This window comes from Dendrobates tinctorius, unplaced genomic scaffold, assembly GCF_039654945.1.
Source record: "Dendrobates tinctorius isolate UK_male_01 unplaced genomic scaffold, ASM3965494v1 ptg000155l, whole genome shotgun sequence".
In the NCBI taxonomy this organism is placed as follows: Eukaryota; Metazoa; Chordata; class Amphibia; order Anura; family Dendrobatidae; genus Dendrobates; species Dendrobates tinctorius.
The window spans coordinates 10,657,501-10,684,392 of NW_027361822.1; the positions used below are offsets into that span (position 1 = coordinate 10,657,501).

At 44.2% G+C, this 26,892-nt stretch overlaps 1 protein-coding gene across 1 annotated transcript in view; it reads left to right on the plus strand.

The window, feature by feature from the left end:
* The window catches only part of LOC141051080 (uncharacterized), a 54,761-nt gene that overhangs the window by 24,080 nt on the left and 3,789 nt on the right, over positions 1-26,892 (plus strand). Inside the window, exons 2-6 of the mRNA XM_073547939.1 lie at positions 13,849-13,963; positions 14,093-14,272; positions 14,355-14,478; positions 14,560-14,657; positions 14,856-14,946. Coding sequence (XP_073404040.1) covers positions 13,886-13,963; positions 14,093-14,272; positions 14,355-14,478; positions 14,560-14,657; positions 14,856-14,946 — 571 coding nt within the window. The 5' untranslated portion in view covers positions 13,849-13,885. The remainder of the gene's footprint in view (positions 1-13,848; positions 13,964-14,092; positions 14,273-14,354; positions 14,479-14,559; positions 14,658-14,855; positions 14,947-26,892) is intronic.

The window sequence follows — 26,892 nt, forward strand, 5'->3', positions numbered from 1 at the left end:
ACAAGGCTTCCTGTGTAGTATGATATCCCCACACAGCACTCCATGCAGCATGATGTCCCTATGAAGTCCTCCACATTCTACGATGTCCCCACAAAGCCCCTTACACAATGTGATGTCTCCACAAAGCTGTTCACAAAGTTTTGTGTCACCCACAAGGCTTGCTGTACAGTATAATGCATCACACACAGTATGATATCTTCACACAGACTCCCCAAAAGTATGGTGTCTTCATACAGCCCTTTGTGTAGTATGATGTTCCCACACAGCCTTTCACATAGTTGATGTCTCCACACACTATGATGTCCCCACAGTTACCGATAAGTAGTGACACCTGCTGCACGCTCAGATGCACAGTATTAATGGTGAAATAGGGATCTTCTGACTCCCTTCTTCATCTTTGTATTTACCGGTATCTGAATCCCGTGGATGCAGAAACCAGTGAAATTGAGATGATGGGCAGCAGGTGACCACATGGAGCCAGAGGCCACTGTTTCCAACCCTTTAGCTGTCCCAGTAAGTGGGCCACCCAGGAACAGCCAGAGAACTCCATGTGGCCACAGACCACATTTTACTCAGGTCTGGTATAAAGTATTGGCAAGATGTCCACAGGATTGTACAATATTCTAATTTGTATAGCGGCCTCCCTATACATCCTTGACACATGAAGTTTGTAGAGCGAAGACTCAGGCAGAGCCAAACTAAGAGTCAAATCTCCGACTCCTCAATTTCCCTGACTCTCGACTCGGACTTAATAACGCACTGTCTCACTACTGAGCATGTACACTGTGTTCCAAATTATTATGCAAAAAAAATTTCCTCATATTTTCTCTAAATTACCTATATGAATTGCAGTCATTGTTATTTTCCAGTCATCTAATATTCTAGTATAATTGCAATGTTTTTGAACAAACTGCCTATGAAAACAGTATATTTTTAAAAATAAGAAACACTCAAAATGCATGTTCCAAATTATTATGCACAGCAGAGTTTTCAACCTTTTTATTTTGAACAAAAAAATGGTGAATTGTGAAATTATAAGCATTATCAGCTTATTACAAAATGAAATCAAACAGTTTTCAAGTCAAAACTTTATTCTAGGTGGTGATACATTTGCACATAGGACTCCTTGTTCGAAAGAAGCTTCTGAACTCTCTCGTCCATTGAATTTGTCAGTTTTTGGATGGTTTGTGCTTCAATTGTTTTGAATGTGGACAGAATACCCTCCCAGAGCTGTTGCTTAGATGTGAACTGCCTCCCGCCATCATAGACACTCCTTTTGATGATGCTCCAGAGGTTCTCAATGGGGTTGAGGTCAGGGGAAGATGGTGGCCACACCATAAGTTTGTCCTCTTTTATGCCCATAGCAGCCAGAGATGCAGATGTGTTATTTGCAGCATGAGACGGTGCATTATGCATGAAAATGATCTTGCTGCGGAAAGCACGGTTCTTCCTATTGAAACCATGGCAGGAAGTGCTGTTTTAGAAACTCCACATAGATTATGGAGTTCATCTTTACCCCTTCAGGGATCCTAAAGGGGTCGACAATCTCTCTCCCCATGATTCCAGCCCAAAACATTACTCCACCTCCTCCTTGTTGGCGCCTTAACCGTGTTTTCATGGGGTGTCCATCAACCAGCCATCCTCCACTCCATCCATTTGGACCATCGAGCGTTGCACGGCACTCATCGGTGAACAAAACAGTTTGGAAGTCAGTCTTCATGTATCGTTTGGCCCAGGGGTGGGATTCAAATTTTTAACAACAGGTTCTGTGTTTATGTGTAAGAAAACCACACCCATTTTTAAGTCACACATTTTTTTAAGCCACACCCATTTACACACACCTTTTCCTCAAACATATACAAGTAGGGGCGCAGTCAAACAGTTGAAAAAAAAATAAATTGGAATGAGATCAGAACAGTGCACATTCTGGCCAGCGACTCTCCTGACCCGAGTGTGACAGCTGCATATATTTCTATGCAGCTGTCTCACTTGACTGACCGGCTGGCCAGGCTGTGCACTACATTCTGATATTAACAGTTACCATCAAACACCAGATCACTCATATAACCAGCAGCTTTTGTTCTGGCCAAAATAATTTTTAAGCTGATGCCACAACACGGGAGACTCTTTCGGCCGGGCCCTACTCTACTCTAAACTATTAAAAATAAATATATATTTATGTATTTTTCTTTAAGGGAATGAGTCACATACATTTACATTTTTTTTAAACAACCATTAATACCACATACACGGGACAAATATCGTCACACCATGACCAGACCACATATTACCACCACATAGTCACCGAATAATACCACATACAAGGCACAAATAACGCCGCACCATTACCAGACCACATATTACCACCACATAGTCACCGAATAATACCACATACAAGGAACAAATAACGCCGCACCATGACCAGACCACATATTACCACCACATAGTCACCGAATAATACCACACACAAGGAACAAATAACGCTGCACCATGACCAGACCACATATTACCACCACATAGTCACCGATTAAAACCACATACATGGAACAAATACCGCCGCACCATGGCCAGACCACATATTACCACCACATAGTGACTGAATAATAGCACATACAAGGAACAAATAGCGCCACACCATGACCAGACCACATATTACCACCAGATAGTGACTGAATGCTACAATACTGATCATTAATTAAAAACACAATACTAAGTGCAATTGTATACAGAAACTCTGTATTTACTGTCAGTGTACAGGTAACACACTGACTCACCAGTGACGTCTCTAGCTGAAGTCCTTCATCTTTGCTTTTCTTTTTCATCCAGCACAGACCGCCATCACTTCTTCCAGCCAGGACTAGTCTCTGCATGAAATAACACAGTTACCTAGAGCATGGCTTCCAGAGCACGTTCCCCACTTTTTCCCTTTCTTCTACACTACACATCTAAATACAGATGTGCACCCACCATTAATACATAATTGGTTATTATGCAACTCACCATTCCAAATATAAATTATAATCTACCACTGTGCACCCACTAACTATAAATGCCACTTTCCCCATTTAATATATAAATTGCACCTGTACTCTTTGCCCCAATTCATTACCAGGCACTTCAACCTCAACGCCCCCCACTATGTACTTTCCGCTCTAACACTAACACCGATTCATTATATTTACATGCCCCTCCCGCCTCAATTCATTGTCTTGTCTTTCGCACCCACTCTCTATTCATTATCAACTGCTCTACCCCTTATTCAATACATCACTTACTCCCCCTCACTCAAAATTCTTTATTTGTTCTCCAGATAGATCATTTGCTCTCCTCACCCCGCACCTTCAATTCATCATTTGCTCTCCTCACCCCCTCACCTTGAATTAAATTGATGTGCCCCGTCACTCACACTGAATTCATCATTTGCAGTCCCCTGTCCTCTCCCCCACATCATCATTTGCAGTTCCCCCACTTTAATTTGAAGTTCCCTTACTTCATCCGTCGCAGTCCCCTATCACTCCTCACTTCATCTGCTGTGCCCCTTCATCATTTGCAACCCCCTAACCCCCTTCCATTTCATCATGTGCAGTCCCCCTTACCCCCCTCTTCATCATGTGCAGTCTCCCTTACCCCCCACTTCATCATGTGCAGCCCCACTCCCCCATCATCATTTGCATCACTCTTACCCCCACATCATGTGCAGTCCCCCTTACCCCCCAATTCATCCTGTGCAGTCCCCCTTACCCCCCAACTTCATCCTGTGCAGTCACCCTTACCCCCTATCATCAAGTGCAGCCGCACTCCATCATGTACAGCCCCACTCCCCCTTCATCATGTGCAGCCCCACTAACCCAACTCCATCATGTACAGCCCCACTCCCCCCACTGCATCATGTACAGCCCCACTCCATCATGTACAGCCCCACTCCCCCCACTTCATCATGTACAGCCCCACTCCATCATGTACAGCCCCACTCCCCCCACTGCATCATGTACAGCCCCACTCCATCATGTACAGCCCTACTCCTCCCACTCTATCATGTGCAGCCCCACTGCCCCTTCATCATGTGCAGCCCCGCTCCCCCCACTCCATCATGTACAGCCCCACTCCATCATGTACAGCCCCACTCCATCATGTACAGCCCCACTACATGTACAGCCCCACTACATGTACAGCCTCACTCCCCCACTCCATCATGTGCAGCCCCACTCACCCCACTCCAAAATGTACAGCCCCCCGCACCTCTTCCATCATGTACAGCACCATTCACTCCCCTCCATCATATGCAGCCCCAATCACCCCCTCCATCATGTGCAGCCCCATTCACCCCCCTTCATCATGTGCAGCCCCATTCACCCCCCTCCATCATGTGCAGCCCCATTCACCACCTCCATCATGTGCAGCCATATTCACCCCCCTCCATCATGTACAACCCCATTCACCCCCCTCCATCATGTGCAGCCCCATTCACCCCCCTCCATCATGTACTGCCCAATTTACCCCCTCCATCATGTGCGGCCCCATTCACCCCCCTCCGTCATGTGCGGCCCCATTCACCCCCCTCCGTCATGTGCAGCCCCATTCACCCCCCTCCATCATGTACAGCCCCATTCACCCCCCTCCATCATGTACAGCCCCATTCACCCCCTCCATCATGTACAGCCCCATTCACCCCCCTCCATCATGTGCAGCCCCATTCACCCCCTCTCCATCATGTGCAGACATATTCACTCCCCTCCATCATGTACAGCCCCATTCACCCCCCTCCATCATGTGCAGCCCCATTCACCCCCTCCATCATGTGCAGCCCCATTTACCCCCCTCCATCATGTACAGCCCCATTTACCCCCCTCCATCATGTGCAGCCTCATTCACCCCCTCCATCATCTACAGCCCCATTCACCCCCTCCATCATGTACAGCCCCATTCACCCCCTCCATCATGTACAGCCCCATTTACCCCCCTCCATCATGTACAGCCCCATTCACCCCCCTCGATCATGTGCAGCCCCATTCACCCCCTCTCCATCATGTGCAGACATATTCACTCCCCTCCATCATGTACAGCCCCATTCACCCCCCTCCATCATGTGCAGCCCCATTCACCCCCCTCCATCATGTGCAGCCCCATTTACCCCCCTCCATCATGTACAGCCCCATTTACCCCCCTCCATCATGTACAGCCCCATTTACCCCCCTCCATCATGTGCAGCCCCATTCACCCCCTCCATCCTCTACAGCCCCAATCACCCCCCTCCATCATGTACAGCCCCATTCACCCCCTCCATCATGTACAGCCCCATTTACCCCCCTCCATCATGTACAGCCCCATTTACCCCCCTCCATCATGTACAGCCCCATTCACCCCCCTCCATCATGTAGAGCCCCATTCACCCCCCTCCATCATGTGCAGCCCCATTCACCCCCCCTCCATCATGTGCAGCCATATTCACTCCCCTCCATCATGTACAGCCCCATTCACCCTCCTCCATCATGTACATCCCCCGCACCCCCTCCATCATGTGCAGCCCCATTCACCCTCCTCCATCATGTACATCCCCCGAACCCCCCCTCCAGCATATGCAGCCCCATTCACCCCCCTCCATCATGTGCAGCCATATTCACCCCCCTCCATCATGTACAGCCCCCGGACCCCCCTCCATCATATGCAGTCCCATTCACCCCCCTCCATCATGTACAGCTGCCCCCCACCCACTATATTCATTTTAAAAGAAAACAGTTTCCCATTCTTACCTCACAACCGCTCCCCAGCAGCTCCTTTCTGCAGCCAGCGTCTAGGTACATGTCGGCGTCTACACGATGATGTCATCGCGCAGGCCCGACACCTGACCCGGAAGTAGAGGCTAGCGGGAGCTGTGCAGCTGTCAGCTGTGTGACGGCTGTGCACAGCTCCCTGCCCGATACACTGTGACGCGGGCAGCTGTATTTGCTGCCGGCCGCGTCACAGAAAAGAGGGCACGGCCGCACACAGTTCCGGATCGCGGCTGTGAATGTCCTCGGTTCGGAGAACCGGCTGCTTTTTTAACAACCGGTTCCACCGAACCGGGGAGAACCGGCTGAATCCCACCCCTGGTTTGGCCCACTGGAGCCGTTTCTGCTTGTGTGCAGTGGATAGAGGTGGTCGACAGGATGGCTTACGCACAGCTGCAAACCTCTGAAGGACCCTGCATCTTGTTGTTCGGGGGACGTTGGAGGCACCAGCAGCTTCAAAAACTTGTCTGCTGCTATGACAAGGCATTTTTGCAGCTGCTCTTTTAACCTGACGCAATTGCTTGTTGGAAAGAGTCCTCAATTTTTCCTCATCAGCACGCACATGTGTGTGTTGGGAATCCGCTACATACTTCTTGATTGTACGATGATCACGATGAAGTGTCTTGGCAATGTTGATTGTATTCATGCCTTGACCTAAATAATCCACAATTTGTTACTTCTCAGCAGCCGACACATCCTTTTTCTTTCCCATTTTGGCAAAAAATGTAGGCTGCTTAATAATGTGGAACAGCCTTCTTAAGTAGTCTTGCCTTTATTTGGACACACCTGCCAAACTAATTTGCACAGGTATCTGCAATTGCTTTCAGTGATATAAAGAGCCCTGACACACATCACCATCAATGAGTTTAAATGACAAACAAAAAAATTCTAACCTTATCACTCCTAAACTCTTTTTGCATAATAATTTGGAACACAGTTTACATAAAGTGCAGCACAGAATCAGCGTAACTGAAAGCCGAGATCCTTAGGAACATAACTGACATTTATAGGACATTTCATATCTTCCCAAATTCTTACGAAAACATTAAGGCTGAGTTCACAAGTGGCGTTTCCGCGGCGGTTTTAACCGCGCGATTTTGCCGCGAAAAATATGCATCCCATGCATTCCTATGGGATTCAGCAATGCTGTGCTAATGCTGTGGTTTTTACCGCGGCGGAATCGGTTTGCGGTAAAAAAACGCAACATGCTCATTAATTTTGCGGAATCGCGGCGATCCCGCACCCATAGGAATGCATTGTTTTGCTTACTTTCCGCATGTGGCTGTGCACACCATGCGAAAAGTAAGCAGAACATTTGCGGATGGTACCCACGGTCCGGAGGAGAGGAGACTGTCCTCTGGGCTTTGGGTACCATATCCCTGTAAAAAATAGAAATTAAAATAAAAACTATTGTTATTCTCACCTTCCGACGTCCCGCGAAACCTTCCCGCCTCTCTCCACGCTCCCGGTCCCAGTAAGCCTTTGCGAGCAATGACGTCCGTTCTCACGGGATCGCGAAGTCTCGCGGTCATTCGCGCGACGTCATCGCGAATGACCGCGAGACGTCGCGATCCTGCGAGAACAGACGTCATCGCGGTAATTGACGCAAAGGATTACTGGGACCGGGAGCGTGGAGAGAGGCGGGAAGGCTGCGCGGGACGTCGGAAGGTGAGAATAACAATATTTTTTTTTTTTTATTATTTTTTACATATTCTATCTTTTACTATTAATGCCGCATAGGCGGCCTCAATAGTAAAAAGTTGGTCACGCTCGTCAAACACTATGTTTGACGAGTGTGACCAACCTGTCAATCAGTTCTCCAAGCGATGCTCCAGATCGCTTGGAAAACGCTAGCAATTCTGCAAGCTAATTACGCTAGCAAAATGCTAGTTTTTCCGCGGGAAAATCGCGGGAATTTAAAATGCGATTTTCCCGCGGAATGGAATTCCGGAATTCTCACTGTAATTTCCGCGAGAGTTCCGCTACGTGTGAACCTAGCCTTACATCACATCCTGCACTGAACTACTTTACTCAGTTTATTATATATTTTGGGAATCGGTCCATTTTATACCGACTCCAACTCCACTACCCTGGAATCCAGCATGTTGGAATTTCAACAGGAGATAAATTGCTGTCAGAAGAGTCTGGAAGCCTCTTTCATAGAGAACACAGGAGCATTGCTGGGTATATTGGAGTAGGGAGAAATAGGTGTTTCCTGACAAGTTATATAATGTGCTTTTAGGGGTTCTCCTGAATAATTGTTGTTGTATGTACACTACTGTTCAAAAGTTTAGGGTCACTTAGAAATTTCCTTATTTTTGAAAAAAACACAGTTTTTTCCAATGAAGCTAACATTAAATGATTCAGAAATACACTCTATACATTGTTAATGTGGTAAATGACTATTCTATCTGCAAACGTCTGGTTTGTAATGCAATAACTTCATAGGTGTATAGAGGCCCATTTCCAACAACCATCACTCCAGTGTTCTTATGGTGCTCTGTGTTTGCTAACTGTTTAAAAAGGCTAATGGATGGTTAGAATACCCTTGAAAACCCTTGTGCAAGTATGTTAGCACAGCTGAAAACAATTTGGCTGATTAGAAAAGCTATAAATCTGACCTTCCTTTGAGCTAGTTGAGAATTCGGAGCATTACATTTGTTGGTTCCATTAAACTCTCAAAATAGCCAGAAAAAAAGAACTTTCATGTGGAATTCAACAGTCTATTCTTGTTCTTAGAAATGAAGGCTATTCCATGCGAGAAATTGCCAAGAAACTGAAGATTTCCTACAACAGTGTGTACTACTCCCTTCAGAGGAGAGCACAAACAGGCTCTAACCAGAGTAGAAATAGAAGTGGGAGGCCCCGCTGCACAAATCAGCAACAAGACAAAAACGTTAGAGTCTGTAGTTTGATAAATCGACGCCTCACAGGTCTTCAACTGGCAGCTTCATTAAATAGTACACGCAAAATGCCAGTGTCAACGTCTACAGTGAAGAGGCGACTCCGAGATGCTGGCCTTCAGGGCAAAGTGGCAAAGAAAAAGCCATATCTGAGACTGGCAAATTAAATGAAAAGATTAATATGGGCAAAAGAACACAGACATTGGACAGAGGGTTAATAATCTTCAATGTAGTTTTGAGTAGCTTGAGGGGTGCAGTTTTTAGAATGGTGTTTCTTTTGGGTATTTTCTGCCATATAGACCCCTCAAAGTAACTTCAAATGTGAGGTGGTCCCTAAAAATAATGGTTTTGTAAATTTCGTGGTGAAAATGAGAAATCGCTGGTCAACTTTTAACCCTTATAACTTCCTTTTCTTTTCAAAATTCTTTTTATTAAAGAGTAAAAATAAGACATTCACATAAAGGTTACGATTCCTACACGTGAAACGGGATTAGGTAATGTGAAATGAGCGGTTGATAGCAGTATGAGAACAAACAAGGTGAGAAAAGAGGTCCGCACCATGATAGTGATTCAGTCCTCAGAGAATCGGACAAACTGGTTATGGTGCGGAGTGTAAGTCCATTGCAAGAATAAAGTAATACATATTTGAGTCTGTTCAGGTGTACCAATCTTGCCTGAAAATCAAAGTGTAGAGAATCATCTATAGATATAAATATGAATAAAAAAAAAGGAGAGCAGAGAGTAAGACTAAAGAGAGAGGAATGGAGATAAGAATAGGTACAGTAAGAGGGGAAATAGTTGGAAAGGGGGAGGATGAGGATAGGGGAGGGGGGGTAGACACGGTAGGTCGTGGAATGCGACAAAGTAAGATTTAATTTATTTAGTAAGGGATGAGGATCTATAGTTAACCCATGGTTGCCAAATGTCCAGGAAGGAAGCCTGAGCGTGGTTCACCAGGGACACCGTTTCTGCCACATGATAAAGCAAGTGAACCTTATCCTGGAGTTGCAGTAAAGTTGAAAGGTTAGTAGTTTTCCAGTGGACCGATATTAACAATTTGGCCGCAGCAAGAATATGTTGGGCCAAAATCGATGCCTTTCTATGTTCAGGCCAGATCAAGAAATTCAATAATGCTGTTTCTGGTTTCAGACTCAGTTTTTTCTGTACCACGGTATTAATAAGGCGCTCAACTTGTTGCCAGAATTTAAGGATGATGGGGCATTGCCATCAAATATGAAAATAGCTGCCAGTACCCGTTCCGCATCTCCAGCACGTAGGTGATGCATCTGCACTCCAACCAGAACTCCGGAGTGGTGTATGAAACCATCTCGTGATTATTTTGAAAGAGTTCTCCTGTGCTTGGACACACTGGATCGGGCCATGGGAGTGCTTATAAATATAAAGAGTCTGGGCCGGTGTGAAGTGATAACCTAAGTCTTGTTCCCAATGAGAAATATATGCTCTCTTCGGGCACGCATCAGAGGTCAATAGGGTCCGGTAGACAGTAGAGAATATTTTCTTGGGTCTAGAGATTCTGGTGCAAAGCATTTCATAGTTAGTTAGAACTCTGGCTAGATTGGTATGTTTAATATGTCGTTTTATAAATTCTTTGATGGAGCCGTATTGGACAAAGTTTAAAGATGATAAACCTGGGTGATGCTGCAATTCCGTGAGAGGAGCGAGCGATCCTTCCTGTAGTAAATGATAGATAGAAATGTTAGAGTACTTTAGACGATCTCTAGTTTGCCCTGAGTGTGGCATTGAATGGGCTAGAATGTCCGAGAGTCAAAGTAAGGGGGAGAGAGGTGGGGCTAAGATGTCTATGGAGTCTTGGCATATTTTGAGTATGGCTTTAGTATGTGAATTTAGTAGAGGAGTGTTAGGTCGATTATGGGACTGTATTAGGAAAAGGGATCTGAGAGGAAGGGGGGCAAGTGCCTCCTCAACCTCGATCCACTGCCTATCTTTGGAACCTCGTAGGATGTCCACCGTCCTAGACAAGATTGCAGCTCTATAGTAGCGTCTGATGTTTGGTGCGCCCATCCCCCCACATGTCCTTGGGAGCGTCAGCAAGCGGTAAGAATTGCTGGGCTTTTTACTCTTCCACATATATATGGAGAAAAGGGAGTTCACTTTCTGAAGATAAGACAATGGTATTTTTAGGGGTAACATCTGAAATAAGTAGGTAAATTTAGGGAGAATCAGACTTTTCATTATATTCTTCCTCCCCATCCATGATAGATAGGAGTCTCTCCACTGCTTAATGAGACTTATGTGGAGTCAAGCAGAGGGAGAAAATTCAATTTAAATAAATCCCGGTCTGATCTACCTATCTTCACCCCAAGATATGTGATATGGGACTTAGGCCAAGTGAACGGGTATAAGTTTTTTAGTTTTGTTAGGGAGTGTGTGGGGACATGAAAGTCCAGAGCTTCCGATTTGGACAAATTTATTTTGAAATTAGAGAGGTTGCCGTATTGCTCCACTAGCGCCATCAAAGCAGGGAGACCCTTTAGAGGATTGGCTAAGAGGACTAGAAGGTCATCAGCAAAAGCTGCCGTTTTAAAATGAGAGTTGTATATTCTGATGCCCTCTATCCTCTGATTTTCTTGTATTGAAATCAATAAAAGGCTCCATTGCCAGGACAAACAACAGTGGAGACAACGGGCAGCCCTGTCTGGTCCCATTGTGGATGGTAAATGTGTTCGTCAATGAATTGTTAATCTTGAAGCGTGCAGTCGGGTTATGATACATAGCCATAATGGCTGTAACTAGCGCAGATGGCAAGCCGAAGCGTAAGAGCGTCTCCTCCAAATAAATCCAGTCCACCCTGTCGAAGGCCCTTTCAGCATCTGTACCCAGCAAAACTAAAGGGCTCTTGTGAGCTTTGGCATATTGAAGGAGGTGTAGAATTTTGTGAGTATTATCCTTTCCCTCTCTCCTGCCCACAAAACCAGTTTGATTCAATGAGATCAGATTTGGCAAGAACTCGGCAATCCTACGTGCAAACATGCTGGCCAGTAGTTTCAGGTCAACATTCAGCAGAGATATGGGTCTGTAGCTGCTACATAAGGTCGGGTCCTTGCCATCTTTGTGTATTAATGATATTTTGGCTTCGAGCATTTGTTGTGGAAGTGGTTGACCCTCAAGTGTATCGTTACAGATCTTCAGGAGATGGGGCAAGAGGAGGGGGGGCGAAAGTTTTGTAATATTGTGCCGAGAACCCATCTGGGCTAGGGGCTTTGCCTTTAGGACACTTCGACAGGGTAGACCGGAGCTCCTCCAGCGTGAAAGTTTTAGTTAGTTTATTTTGTTGAGATATTGTTAATGTAGGGAGATTCAACGTCTGCAGAAAGTGAGCAGTGTCTGACCTTCTCTGCAGCATATGAGCCCCCGTGTCACTTGGACGGAGATTATAGAGCTGTGTATAGTATTCCAGAAAGGCCGTCTCAATATGGGTGGGGTTCTGTGATGTAACACCATGGGTGTTCATGATGGAGTGGATTTGGGTACGGGCTTGCCTTTTACGGAGCCGGGATAGAAAGAATTTGGAGGCCTTATCTCCATGCGCAAACATTCTATTTTTCCATGACGTATACATTTTCGCCGAACTGGCATTAAGAATATCTTTCAATTTTTGTCTCTTGTGAGTGATGGAGGCTAGAGTTGTATGGTCAATGGTTTTTTTGTGTCGCATCTCCAGCTCAGCTATATCGTCGTATAAGCTCTGGACTTCCTGATGTCTCTTTTTATTGTAATAAGATGCAATGGAGATAAGTTCGCCTCTCAGCACTGTTTTATGCGCTTCCCAAAGGGTCTGGGTGGAGGTCCCCTCTATTTCGTTTTCCCTTATAACTTCCTAACGAAAAAAAATTTTGTTTCCAAAATTGTGCTGATGTAAAGTAGACATGTGGGAAATGTTATTTAGTAACTAGTTTGTGTCACATAACTCTCTGGTTTAACAGAATAAAAATTCAAAATTTGAAAATTGTGAAATTTTCAAAATTTTAGACAAATTTCCATTTTTTCACAAATAAACGCAAAAAGTATCAACCTCAATTTACCACTAACATGAAGCCCAATATGTCACGAAAAAACATTCTCAGAATCGCTAGGATACGTTGAAGTGTTCCTGAGTTATTACCTCATAAAGGGACACTGGTCAGAATTGCAAAAAATGGCCAATTCATTAAGGTCAAAGGCTGCGTCATGAAGGGGTTAAGGTTACTGTACTTGTATTTATTATGTATACCCCTCCTCACATGTAAAGCGCCATGGAATAAATGGTGATATAATAATAAAAAATAATAATAATAAGTGCAACAAGCCCTACTGAATATCACTCTCAGGAGTTTATGTGGTGGTGATAATTGACCAAGTGACACTAGATCGCCTACCTATGAGTGTGGATGCCCCTCATCTAAAGTTGTATGCATGACAGAAAAGTGAAATAGACATTTGCCCCCACATATTGGGTTATGTGGAAAATGCATGACTAACAGGGAAAGTGATTATATCCTCCTTCAAATTTTCAAAATTTTTGCCAAGTTTCCGTTTTTTTTCACAAATAAACGCAAGTTATATCAAGTAAATTTTACCACTAACATGAAGTACAATATGTCACAAGAAAACAATGTCAGAATCACCGGGATCCATGAAAGTGTTCCAGAGTTATTACCTCATAAAGGGACAGTGGTCAGAATTGTAAAAATTGACCCGGTCATTAACATGCAAACCACCCTTGGGGGTAAAAGGGTTAATGAACAAGCCATCATCAGTGAGGCATATAGGTATGACTAGTTTCAGCTTTATAAAACCTGTGTGCCATATTATTAGCTTAAAATGCTCAAAGGTACCCTTTAAAAGGCCTTAGTTTATTATGCCAGCTGTGTTTGCTGGGTTAGCACAGTATCCCGATATGCACAAGCACAAATGGAGCTGGTCTTAGATAGGGAAGTGAAACAAAGCCCAGCGTTGGAGCCTGGATAGGTAACAACTGTGTCCTATTATTATTCCATTAATGTTATAGATAGGACAAGCTCTTAAATATCTCCTCATATGTTTCCCCTTATTATTTTCAGCAATTGTATTTTTTATATGGAATTCTTCATGATTTTACATTGACTTTTATTGTTTCTATTCAGGTCCTTACAATATCATATCCTCTTGTTATATAGGAAATCTAAGAGAATTTTCCTGATTGCCCCATCAAGAATGAATAGGGATAGGGAGAAGCTGGTGGAGAGGATATTACACCTCACCCTAGAGATCCTCTTCCGGCTTACTGGAGAGGTGAGAGATTCTGATGACGTCACATTACATCATTCTTATCTATGGGAATAACAGATGGACAGAACTGGAGAGGTGAGGACTCTGGAAATGTCTGTAGTGAGATTTATAAATGTCTCTCTCCATTATCAGGATTATATATTAGTGAAGAAGGCTTCTAGTGAGCGCTGTCAGGTCCCTGTGTCTGAGGGATGGGAAAAATCCCTGAACCCAATTACAGGGCATCCATCTCACCCCCTGATACATGAGGACATGTATGACCAGAGGATCCTAGAACTCACCCACAAGATGATTGAGCTGTTGACTGGAGAGGTGACACTGCTGGGAATGCTGGGACATTATACAGTAACGCTATGGAGGGATCGGGGGGTGACTGTATCATTGTGTGTGTCAGGTTCCTATAAGGTGTCAGGATTTCACCATCTATTTCTCCATGGAGGAGTGGGAGTATTTAGAAGGACACAAAGATCTGTACAAGGACGTCATGATGGAGGTTCCCCAGCCCCTCACATCACCAGGTAATAGACAGGACTAAATACATTCCATATAGTTATTTGTATGTAAAGAATAAATTCAGTTCCTTTATGTATTTCCTACAGTTTTATCCAGTCAAAGGACAACACCAGAGAGATGTTCCAGTCCTCTACTTCCACAAGACTGTTCAGAAGAAAATCCCAATGTTCCTCAAGTGCATCAGGTAGATGAAGATAAGTTGTCATGAGACCTCCCCTATGATGTGTAGACGGCTGTGAAGGTCTTGTGCTCAGTCTTGTTTTATCCACCAGTATTATATGTTTTATACTTGTGTAATGAGAACGGTGGAGATTTCAGGATTGGAGCTGATCATAGATGTGGCTTCTCTATCTGTCTGTGACTTTTACAATATATGTTTTAGGATAAAGATCTGACTCATATTAATACTACAGAGACAAATGTGATAGATGATGAGTGGAGTAAAGATGAGATTCCTACAGATAACCACCCAGGTGAGTAGTAAATTTGAGGTACAGCCTTATTTTTGAAAGACAGGTATTAGCTATTCAACAGGCTGATTTTGTAAGAGGAATCAAGTGCAAATTTGAATGTGTATCATACGGTTGATGTGATTTATCTGGGCTTTACAATCTTGTACTGAAGCTACAGATGGATTTATTAGGGATAATGCATCCACAAGGATAGAGAATTTGTTAAGGGACAGAAAACTAAGTAATAATTTACACATTTAATGAGTAGAAATCTTCAGTGAAGACCACAAGGATCACTGTTTGGCAAAGTACTTTTTAATTTCTTTTTCTCTTGTACTTCATTGGAGGACACAGGAAATCATTGGTGAGGTCTACAACTACCTGGAGATTGACACTAAGATCCAACACCTAAAAAGAAATAAAAATAAGTTGGCTCCTCACCAGCAGGCTACACTTGGCCTAATGGCACCAAGCTATGAGTTTGGCTTAGTGTCACATAGGAGGCAGACACAAGTCTTGGATCCATACCAGTTTCTTCCTATGTTTTTTTCTGCATTGTGCTACCCTTTTCCTCTTTTGCCTTTTAGGTTGGGTAACAGAGCAGAATATGCCAGAGACTTCTGATATCTTACTGGGTTCTTCTTTGTGGGCAAGCACTTTTTTGATGTACATCTTCATAGTTGTCCTGCTTGAGAGCCTGATAGCAGTTCTTTAGCGGTTTGGGTGCTGACTGCCTCCTCATCCTCCTGCTTTCTTGGGTCAAATGCTTCCAATTCTCTTCTTCTTCAGAGACAATGAAAAGTTCTTCTCTTGGAACATTTTGAACAGATTCTTCTGCTCTGTCAGGGAAATCCTCATCTTCTTTGATGAGCTTCAGTGTAGCTATTATCTCCTGAAGACTTTGCACCTTTTCCTCTAACAGAGTCACAAGCTTTTATTTCTTACACGTAAAGTTTGTCTTTTCCTCTGGCAAGTCTGTAAACATATAGGACACATTGCAGCACACCATATGTGTAATCTCTTTCTCCATATTGAAGAAAACGAATTTCTGTGGAATCACCGTAAAGATTCTCAGACTCGCAACAACACTTCACTCTTCCCAGAATGCACCAGGAATATACAAATTATCCCTCATGAGATTCAGTTCCCAGTTTGTAATCTTTCTCATCAGTATGACAAGACTGTAATACCTGACGTTGTCGGCGATCAGGTTTCCATGCTGACTGTCCGCCTTCATGCCCCAGAGTAGGCACATTGCTAAGAGTAGATGGATCCAGGGTTCCCAATACAAAAATAAGCCATTTCTGGGCCGTTAAGTATGTCACTTGCTTTGGTCATACTGTGTTTTGTTGGTGTCACAAGGTGACTTTCACGGTATGACACGACCCAACGGATGGTCGGTCAGCTAACGGCACAACACACACAACAAAGGTGAAATAAGGGAGAGAAAGGCCTTACTAATAGGGAATGAGGGATGTCACCACCTGAGCTCCAACTTGAGCCTGTCCCTGCACCTCACCTAATGCCCTATGTGGGTCCTCCCCTCCGCCATCAGGATACCTCGTCCCTCACTGTCACCTAAACTGGCCTAGCCAGTGCAGTGGTTGGCGTAGGGCGCTAGTCTAGTTTACATAATAATAAACACGGGGGCAGTGACAAACACCAAAGGGACAAGGTAACAAAAACACCACACTTCGCATATGTACTCCGCTGCTAAGCTCCACACCGCAGATAACAATAGCAACTGGACTCCAAACACCAGACATAGCTGACACCAGAGAGCTGCTCCTGCTAGCCTGTTCTCCAGAAAGGAACTGTATCACCAACAGTCAGCTGACGCATCAGGTGACCTTTTAAAGGATGGTGGGAGTGGTCACCACCTGCATCAGCTGACCCAGCAGCACTGCAGTAATGCCAGATTGCCAGCAGGGGAAAAACTGGCATTAACCCCCGATGGTCCAAAAGCAAAAAAGCTTTAAACTGAGAGGAACCGGAGCTGCCACAAATCCAAACATGGATTGTGACAGTACTCCCCTTTCAATGAGGGGCCTCTGGACCCTCAATACTGGACCTCACCAGAAAACGACATACGGTGAGGATGCCTTGATCCACCAGAGTTTACCTCTGCAGTCACCTGACCCTCAGATTTACGGCGAACGCAGCCCAATGGAGGTGACAACAACGTACGCTCCGGAGACTACACAAATCTCCAGAGCGCCGACCTGTGGAATGAGATGTGTATGTGCTTTACTGGGGGTAACTCCAGCTGGAGAGTCCCCGGGCTGAGAATGGCCGACACCCGATACGACCCATTCACCCTAGAACTCCAGGTCCCAGTTGGGTACTTCCATATGATGTTTTTGGTGGACTCCAACACATACTTGTTCACATACAGGTCTGGACCTGAACGTTTATTACCACATTTGTCACAAGATGGTGAACTCTTTGATGACACAGGGGGACGCCTCTGTTGTCAGTTACTTAAACTAATACCCCCACTATGCACAGAGGGAACCACCACCTTCCTCTGACCCCTCCTCCAAAGAGGACTCCGACACTCAGGGTTAGCTAGTGGTGAGGGTTGAGTCTTGCCCCTACTTTCTGGCAGCACCTCTGCTGCCCCCACCGGAGAAGAAGGGGAAGGTTGCAGAAAGACGGCAGAGATCGTAGCTCTCGGACTGCAATCCTTACACGACTGGTCCCAGCTGACTATTTACCTGGACTGCCAATCTATGACTGGGTTGTGTTTCTTCAACCAAGGGAGGCCTAAAACGATAGGAGTTGGCATACCCTCCAAGACGTAGCACGACAGGGACTCTTCATGACGAGTCCCAATCCAGAGGTGTATAATGTCTACGACTTGGGTCACCCTACCCTGGCTGAGTGGGTCAAAGTCAATGGCCTGTACTCTTAGAGGTCTCGCTAGCGTCCTACCCACCAGGCCATGGGTTTGAACAAAGCGAGCATCCACTTAATTGACTCCCGCTCCACTTTCCACCAATATCGGTACAGTCTCAGTTACCCCCCCCCAACCACCACTTCAGCATGTAAAGTACACTGAGAAGAGAAAATGGAGGAAATATACACACCCTGGTCGCCTCCCTCCACACGACCAGGGGACACGGCTTATGTGATGGTAATGATACTTTGGCGCGAGCTGGGCAGACACCGATGAAATGAACAGTCTACGCATAATAGAAACATGCTCCCACACCACGGCGAACCATAGGCAATCCTGTTTGAGACAAAATTCCTCCCACCTGCATGGGTTTGTCCATCTGCATCGGTGTGTCCTCCTCCCTAGCTAGGACATTAGGGGGCAGATTTGGTGTATGCCTCTCCCTGAGGCGTCTATCCACCCGGATAGCAAGGGACATAGCGGCTTCCAATGACCTGGGAGCAGTGTACTGCACCAGAGTATCCTGCAGCCTAGGTGACAGACCCTGACAAAAATGGCTCCTAAGGGCAGGGTCATTCCACTGCGTGTCAGTGGCCCACCTCCTAAACTCTGAGCAGTACTCCTCAGCTGTTTTGAACAGCTGACATGTGCCTGCAATAGCCGCGGGTGGATCGCTATTAACTAGTTAAATGCCGCTGACAGAGGCATTTAAATGCCACTTCCGGCCATTGGGCCGGAAATACGCACACCGGTAACCCGCGTCACTTGATCGTGGGTCACGTGTATCGGTATAACAACCCGAGGTCTCCTGGAGACCTCTATGGTTGCCAGTGCCGGATTGGTGTGAGCGTTACCCTGTGGTCAGCGCTCATAGCAAGCCAGTAATTCAGCTACATAGAGGTGATCTGCTCATCGCCTCTGTAGCTGAGACGATCGAGTTGTGCCAGCTTCTAGCCTAAGTTGATTCCAGAGTGTTAATTCTCCAAAAATGTTTTGGTATTGGTAGGTCATCCAGACCTGTACTACTCATACTTTTACGTTTACTAATATGTGACTATATTTCCATAGTTGTCTCGCAAACATAGAATAGCCCACATGGGCAAGATATTAGGTAGATTAAAAAAATATCTATCCTTAATCATGTACCTTTTAACACTCCAGGGATGAGAAAGAGAATCTCCCTTCAACATATTGCAACAGAATATTGCGCATCCCAAACATCGGAAATTACCTGTCTTAGAATGCTCAGCGTTGTGTGTAACGATTTTTATTTATTTAATTTAAAAAAAAAAAAAAATATATCAGACACAACCAACCTAGCCTTCAAATTGGTGCCCCACCTATTAGATAAGGCCAGTGATTCTTAAGAATACCAAACATCTGTTCACTGAAGGGGAAATAGGTGGAGACTAAAGGAATCCTTGCTGTTTACTGGGTTTGGCGTCTACCCATCAAAAGGTCCTCTCATTTAAGGTCCAAAGCCTTGGCCTTAAAGTTAAACACATCCAATGTCATATATCCCCTTGAAATAAATTTATTGCACATCCCCTCCAGCCTCTCATTTATTTTCAACTCATTAGACACTATCCTCTTCCCTCTGATTAGTTGACTTTATTTCTGTGTGCATGAGTCCTGTCAAATGGAAGAATGTTATTTCTATCAGACTCTCAGCGTCAGACCATCTAACAGAGGCTACTCAGGATAAAGGATCAGATTGTACTCTGGCCTCTTACTTGGTGACTCAGACAAGCTAACTGAGGCCTCTCTCTGGCGTATCACCCAGACAAACCATTTGGTACTTTGACCAGTGGAAGTCAGATTTATTTACAAAGATCTCTTGGACTGGCATGTCTATAAGCATTCTAGTGTGTTTACCTAACCTCCATGAGATAGGACCTACCGTACTTTGTTTGGTCCAAGTAGATCCATCTCATTCAAGGCTTGAACTAGGTCTTGTAGAGGATTCTACTTTTGTCACTTTAGCTATACCATCCAAGGTGTTTGGTCATTTTGTGTCCCCAATTATCACCCATGGATGCTTACTTCCTCTACTAGAGTTTCCTATGGTAGATGACTGGCTCATTGCTGCGGTCTTGGCCTTTGAGCAACTCGGGAATCTTGGACTTTTCTCACAATCGGGGCAATGTTTTCTTTTGCCCCATTTCAGCCTAAGAATTTAAATGGCCTGCTTATCATATGATTCTATAGTATGAGTCCAGTACTCATGTTCTTTGTTACAGAGGCACCCTAGTATACCCCATAGCATCCATACATTACTTTCCCAGGGCCCCCTCTTCCACTTGAATTCATGTTTGATTAATTAAACTGCATTACTGTCAAGGTCACAGTCCTATAGGCTTTGGGCATTTCTGATTAGGTCATTCTGACTATAATCGGGGCACGAAAGCCTTCCATGTCTCATATATTTCAGCACAATTGGAAGGCCTTTTTTCATGGGGAATAAGCCATTGTCGCTCCTATGTATTTCTCTCTTTCAATTCTCTCAGTGTTGCAGATTTCTGCCTTGGCTATCCTTTCCCAGAGGTGCCTGACTTCCAAACCCAAAGTCAAGAGGGCGATCCACACACAGTGCCACCGTACAAGCCCACCTGTAAATGCTGGACCTCAATCTGGCTTTGGTCAGCCTTCAGTCCTTTACAGCCAGTCAGGGACATCTCTACACTTCTGCTTTCTTTAGTTTGACTTTCCTGATAGTGATCACTTCTATCAAGCGAGGTGTTGTTGCTCTCTGTTCCTTGTCCTTCACCTGGCTATGGTGGACTTGCATCCATTATCCTCCTTTTTCACTAAAATAGTTTCTTGTTGTCATTGGTAGGCCCTCGCAGAGAACTGGTTACCATTACTCGTTGGTTTCGATCTGCGATTTTGAAGATCGTCCTAAAGACCCTATTCATGGTCATTGCTCAATCCTCATCCTGCTGTGCCCTACACCATTTGGTATCTGTTCTTCAACTATGTAGGGCTGTACTTGGTCTTCAGGCCACATCTTTTCAAGGTTTTATAGAGTTCTCACTTCCACGTTGGCCAACGCAAGTCTTGGCAAAAGGCAAATTTCAGTTGCTGGTGTGTTAACTTGAGGGATTGTTATTCTCCCTTTTGCAGTATTGTCCATAGATTTCCATCCCCAGGAACTGCTTTGAGACATCCCATTGTCTTCTGTGCCTCACAATTATGAAATAAAATCTTTCTTGTAGCCTTCATTGGGGGGGACAAAGCAAACACCCTATTTGCCTTGTGGGCGTGTGTTTGTGTTGTTCTTTTGGGGATTTTCTGTTCTTTTGCGTCTTCTTTTTGTCATAGCTTTGCCGGTATGCAAGGTGTGGAATGTTGGGGAGGAGCTGATTTTTTTTCTTAAGGTGTGGTTCTTAGTGTCATCCTCTTGGTGGCAGTAGACTCCACCCAAGGTTTCCTGTGTCTCCCAGAAGGAAGGCAATGAGATAAATTTTTTTATTGTGAGCAATGAAAATCATGCTATTAACCCCATATTGTATTGGGACATCGCTTAAAGTCCTGGGGAGCGCCATAAGCTAAGCTCCCGCCATATCCAGATGATGCTATCTCTATTACATAGCTGGCATATTGGTCCTCCTGTCAAGCTAATCCATTGGCTGAGCTCCATAGGAGATCGATATTTTCACTATATACTGCAATACAGTATCAAATCGCTGGTTTGAGTCCTCAATGAAAAATTTCAATACCTCAACTTCTTTTTTTATTTAATGATTTTATTGTTCATTAAAAATTGTCCAGATAACATGATTCTCCAGGTCATTACGATTACAGCAGTACCAAACCATATTTTTTTACTTTTTATTTTTTACTAGCTCAAGAGCCCGGCGTTGCCTGGGCATAGTAACCAAACTGTGGTTAGCTATAACAAATTATAATGATTATATTGCACATAAAAACCATGCATCTAATCCTATCCTGTGTGATACTGACTGCTGAGCCATGTATCTAATCCTATCCTGTGTGATACTGACTGCTGAGCTGTGTATCTAATCCTATTCTGTGTGATACTGTCTGCTGAGCTGTGTATCTAATCCTCTACTGTGTGATACTGACTGCTGAGCCGTGTATCTAATCCTATCCTGTGTGATACTGACTGCTGAGCTGTGTATCTAATCCTATCCTGTGTGATACTGACTGCTGAGCTGTGTATCTAATCCTGTCCTGTGTGATACTGACTGCTGAGCCATGTATCTAATCCTATCCTGTGTGATACTGTGTGCTGAGCTGTGTATCTAATCCTATTCTGTGTGATACTGACTGCTGAGCTGTGTATCTAATCCTATCCTGTGTGATACTGATTGCTGAGCTGTTTATCTAATCCTATCCTGTGTGATACTGACTGTTGACCATGTATCTAATCCTATCCTGTGTGATACTGTGTGCTGAGCTGCGTATCTAATCCTATCCTGTGTGATACTGACTGCTGAGCTGCGTATCTAATCCTATCCTGTGTGATACTGACTGCTGAGCTGTATCTAATCCTATCCTGTGTGATACTGACTGCTGAGCTGCGTATCTAATCCTATCCTGTGTGATACTGACTGCTGAGCTGTATCTAATCCTATCCTGTGTGATACTGTCTGCTGAGCCGTGTATCTAATAGATGATAACACCATAGAAATGATAAGAATAATAGGCCTCAGTTACCACAACTGTCTACAAAGAAAACTGTTGCAACCAATCACAGCTCATTTTTCATCTTTTAAACAGCTCTGGGACAGCGTGGCGAGTTTTGAGTGGCGACTTTTGTGTTTCGCCTTTTATGTGGCGAGGTTGGTGTATGTGTGGTGAAATGTGTGCTGAGGGTGGTATATGTGTTGCAGCACGTGGTAGTGTGTGGCGCATTTTATGTGTGTTCATATCCCCGTGTGTGGTGAGTATCTCATGTCAGGGCCCCACCTTAGCAACTGTACGGTATATACTCTTTGGCGCCATCGCTCTCATTGTTTAAGTCCCCCTTGTTCACATCTGGCAACTGTCAATTTGCCTCCAACACTTTTCCTTTCACTTTTCCCCATTATGTAGATAGGGGCAAAATTGTTTGGTGAATTGGAACGCGCGGGGTTAAAATTTTGCCTCACAACATAGCCTATGACGCTCTCGGGGTCCAGACGTGTGACTGTGCCAAATTTTGTGGCTGTAGCTGTGACGGTGCAGATGCCAATCCCGGACACACACACATACACACCCACATTGAGCTTTATATATTAGATAGCAGTCATACTTTTGAATGACCAAGAGGCAGGTAATGGTAGATATTGTTTCTTCATTTAGAAAACATGGTAGGTGCTTGGCTAGTACTGAATTGCACTGAAGATTCTAATTAGTCAAGCAATGACTGATGTATAATTTATGGGTTGGGTTGCTTTATAAATATGGGTTAAACTCGATCGACCTGTTTTTTGTTTTTTTTTCAACTTGTATAGAAAAAATGCCTATTTCAAAGGACTAGGATAAAAAAGACTATGTTATATCATTATTAATACATAACAAACCTCGTGATGAGCTTGAAATTCGAGTATTACCTTTCTCTATAGGTATTGTCACACTTAGCGATGCACCAGCGATCCTGACCAGCGATATGACGCGGTGAGGATCGCTGGTGCATCGCTAAGTGGTCTCTAGTGAGCCACACAGGCAGATCTCACCAGCGACATAGCAGCTGTCGGGGGTCGCTACTTACCTGTGAGACGAGGCGATCCTGACATCCTCCCGCCCGCGTCCACGAGTCGGCGCCACAGGAAGCCCAGCAGGAAGCTGACGACGAGAAACGGCCCAGGACGTTCTCGCACGATCAGCGATAATCAGCGGGGGAGCCGCTCGGAGGTAAGTATCAGACATAGCGATATCGCTAGCAATATCGCTGCTACGTCACAAAAACCAGTGACGTTATAGCGGTATTGCTAGCGATATCGCTTTGTGTGACAGGCCCTTATGGCTGCTGCTCCAGCTGTCTCCACCATACTGCAAGTGGTGACATTCAGAACACCAATCACCTGAGGTCACTGATTAGCTGGAGAGAAAAGAGATTGGTTGTTTGGACCTCTGCTGCTGAAGTCTCATACTGCTCTGAACAAGCTGCGGCTGTTATTTAGACTGGGCTGGGTTGGGTGGTTGAAGGGCTATCAGTCAATCTGGGTGGGTAGAGATTGAGGGATCCATTCATGAATCAATTTATTTCTGTCTTTTGTCACTGTTACGCCAGGAAAAAAAAAAATGGTCAGCCAGATAAGCGGAAACTCAGCCTTACCATGTTTTCTTTGTATTCTCATTTCAATATTTTAAAAAAGAAATTCAACTATGAGGAAATCTTGCATTTTTGACACCTTGTGAACTTGTTTCTCGTATAAAATTAGTGCAGTTATGTAAGACATTGCTATTACAAACTTACTGGATATCATGTTTATTAGGTAACTTTTCAGAAGTCCATAAATTGTTGACAAATTGATGACCACTATTATTAAAGGGTCTTTTACAACTTGACCAGTTATCACTTAAGGTACTGTCACACTAAGCGATATCGCTAGCAATATCGCTCTAACTTGTGACGTTATAGCGATATTGCTAGCGATATCGCTGTGTGTGATACTTACCTACAACCGGCTCCCCCGCTGGTTATCTCTGATCGCACGACAACGTCCTGGACCGTTTCTCGTCGTCAGCTTCCTGTGGAGAGACGAGCGACGAGCGTGGTCGCGGGCGGGAGGACGCTGGATCGCCTAGTGTGGCAGGTAAGTAGCGACCCCCGACCCCTGTGATGTCGCTGGTGAGATCTGCCTGTGTGGCAGCTCACTAGCAACCACTTAGCGATGTACCAGCGATCCTGACCGCGTCATATCGCTGGTCGGGATCGCTGGTACATCGCTAAGTGTGACAGTACCTTTATTCACAACCTAGGTGGTTGCTTGCTCATTACTGGTGGTCTAACCACTGAGACTTCCACTGAACCAGTGAATGGGGCTATGAAAAGCCTCGTTAGAATAGAACAGTCGCCATGCATGCATGGAAAGTGAATGGGATCTTGGACAACATTTCATTCTAAAAAGGGTATTCCCATCTCCAAGAACCTACGGTATCTGAATAAGTAGTAGCTGTAGTAATGATAATAATAATAGCAAATACCTCCAATTAGAAAGTTAGTATAGTTTTTCTGATTTGCTATGTCTCTTTCCTTATGTGCACAGCACTGCAGAATTTTAGGTATCCATGGTTACGACCAATGATATAGTGACAGTTAGTTAGCTAGTTGGTATTGGTTGTAACTATGGATACCTAAGGTCCTACAGTGCCTGCACATGAGGAAAGAGACATAGCGAATCAGAAAAACTATACTACATTTCTAATTGGAGGTATTTGCTAATATTATTATTACACCTACTACATATTGGGGTAGGATCTTGGAGATGGGAATATCTCTTTTAACCCCGTTACCCCCAAGGGTGGTTTGCACGTTAATGACCAGGCCAATTTTTACAATTCTGACCACTGTCCCTTTATGAGGTAATAACTCTGGAACACTTTAACGGATCTTGACGATTCTGAGATTGTTTTTTCATGACATATTGTACTTCGATATAATTTGCGTTTATTTGTGTAAAAAACGGAAATTTGGGAAAAAGTTGGCAAATTTCGCAATTTTTAATTTTTATTCCCTGAAAACAGTGAAATATGTCACACAAAATAGTAAATAAATAACATTTCCCACATGTCTACCTTACATCAGCACAATTTTGGAACCAAAATTTTTTTTTTGTTAGGAAATTATAAGGGTTAAAATTTGACCAGCGATCTCTCATTTTTACAACACAATTTACAAAACCATTTTTTGGGGGGACCACATCACATTTGAAGTCATTTTGAGGGGTCTATATGATAAAAAATACCCAAAAGTGGCAACATTCTAAAAGCTGCACCCCTCAAGGTGCTCAAAACCACATTCAAGAAGATTATTAACCCTTCAGGTGCTTTGGAATGTTTTAAAAAAAATGAACATTTAACTTTTTTTCACAAAAAATTTACTTCAGATCCAATTTGTTTTATTTTACCAAGGGTAACAGGAGAAATTTGACCCCAAACATTATTGTACAATTTGTCCTGAGTACGCCGATACCCCATTTATGCAGATACACCACTGTTTGGCGCATGGCAGAGCTCAGAAAGGAAGAAGCGCCGTTTGACTTTTCAATGCAAAATTGGCTGGAATTGAGATTGGACGCCATGTCGCGTTTGGAGAGCCCCTGATGTGCCTAAACAGTATAAGCCCCCCACAAGTGACACCATCTTGGAAAGTAGACCCCTAAGAAACTTATCTTGATTTGCGGTGAGCACTTTGAACCCCCAAGTGCTTCACAGAAGTTTATAATGTAGAGCCGTTAAAATAAATCATATTTTTTTCACAAAAATGATCTTTTTGCCTCCAATTTTTTATTTTTCCAAGGGTAACAGGAGAAATTGGAGCCCAAATATGTGGTGGAAAACCACTGTTTGGGCGTATGGCAGAGCTCGGAAGGGAAGGAGCGTCGTTTGACTTTTCAATGCAAAATTGGCTGTAATTGAAATCAGAAGCCATATCGCGTTTGGAGAGCCCCTGATGTGCCTAAACAATGGAAACCCAGTTCTAACTCCAACCATAACCCCAACACACCTCTAACCCTAATCCCGACCCTAACCACAAACCTAACCCTAACTTTAGCCCCAACCCTAACCCTAACTTTAGCCGCAACCTTAATCCTAATGAGAAAATGGAAATAAATACATTTTTTAATTTTATTATTTTTCCCTAACTAAGGGAGTGGTAAAGGGGGGGGTTTGATTTACTATTTATAGTGGGTTTTTATGTTTGGCAGCTGTCACACTCTAAAAGACACTTTTTATTGCAAAAAAATATTTTTTGCATCACCACATTTTGAGAGCTATAATTTTTCGATATTTTGGCCCACAGAGTCATGTGAGGTCTTGTTTTTTGCGGGACAAGTTGTCATTTTTATTGGTACTATTTTCGGGCATATGACTTTTTTGATCGCTTTTAATTCTGA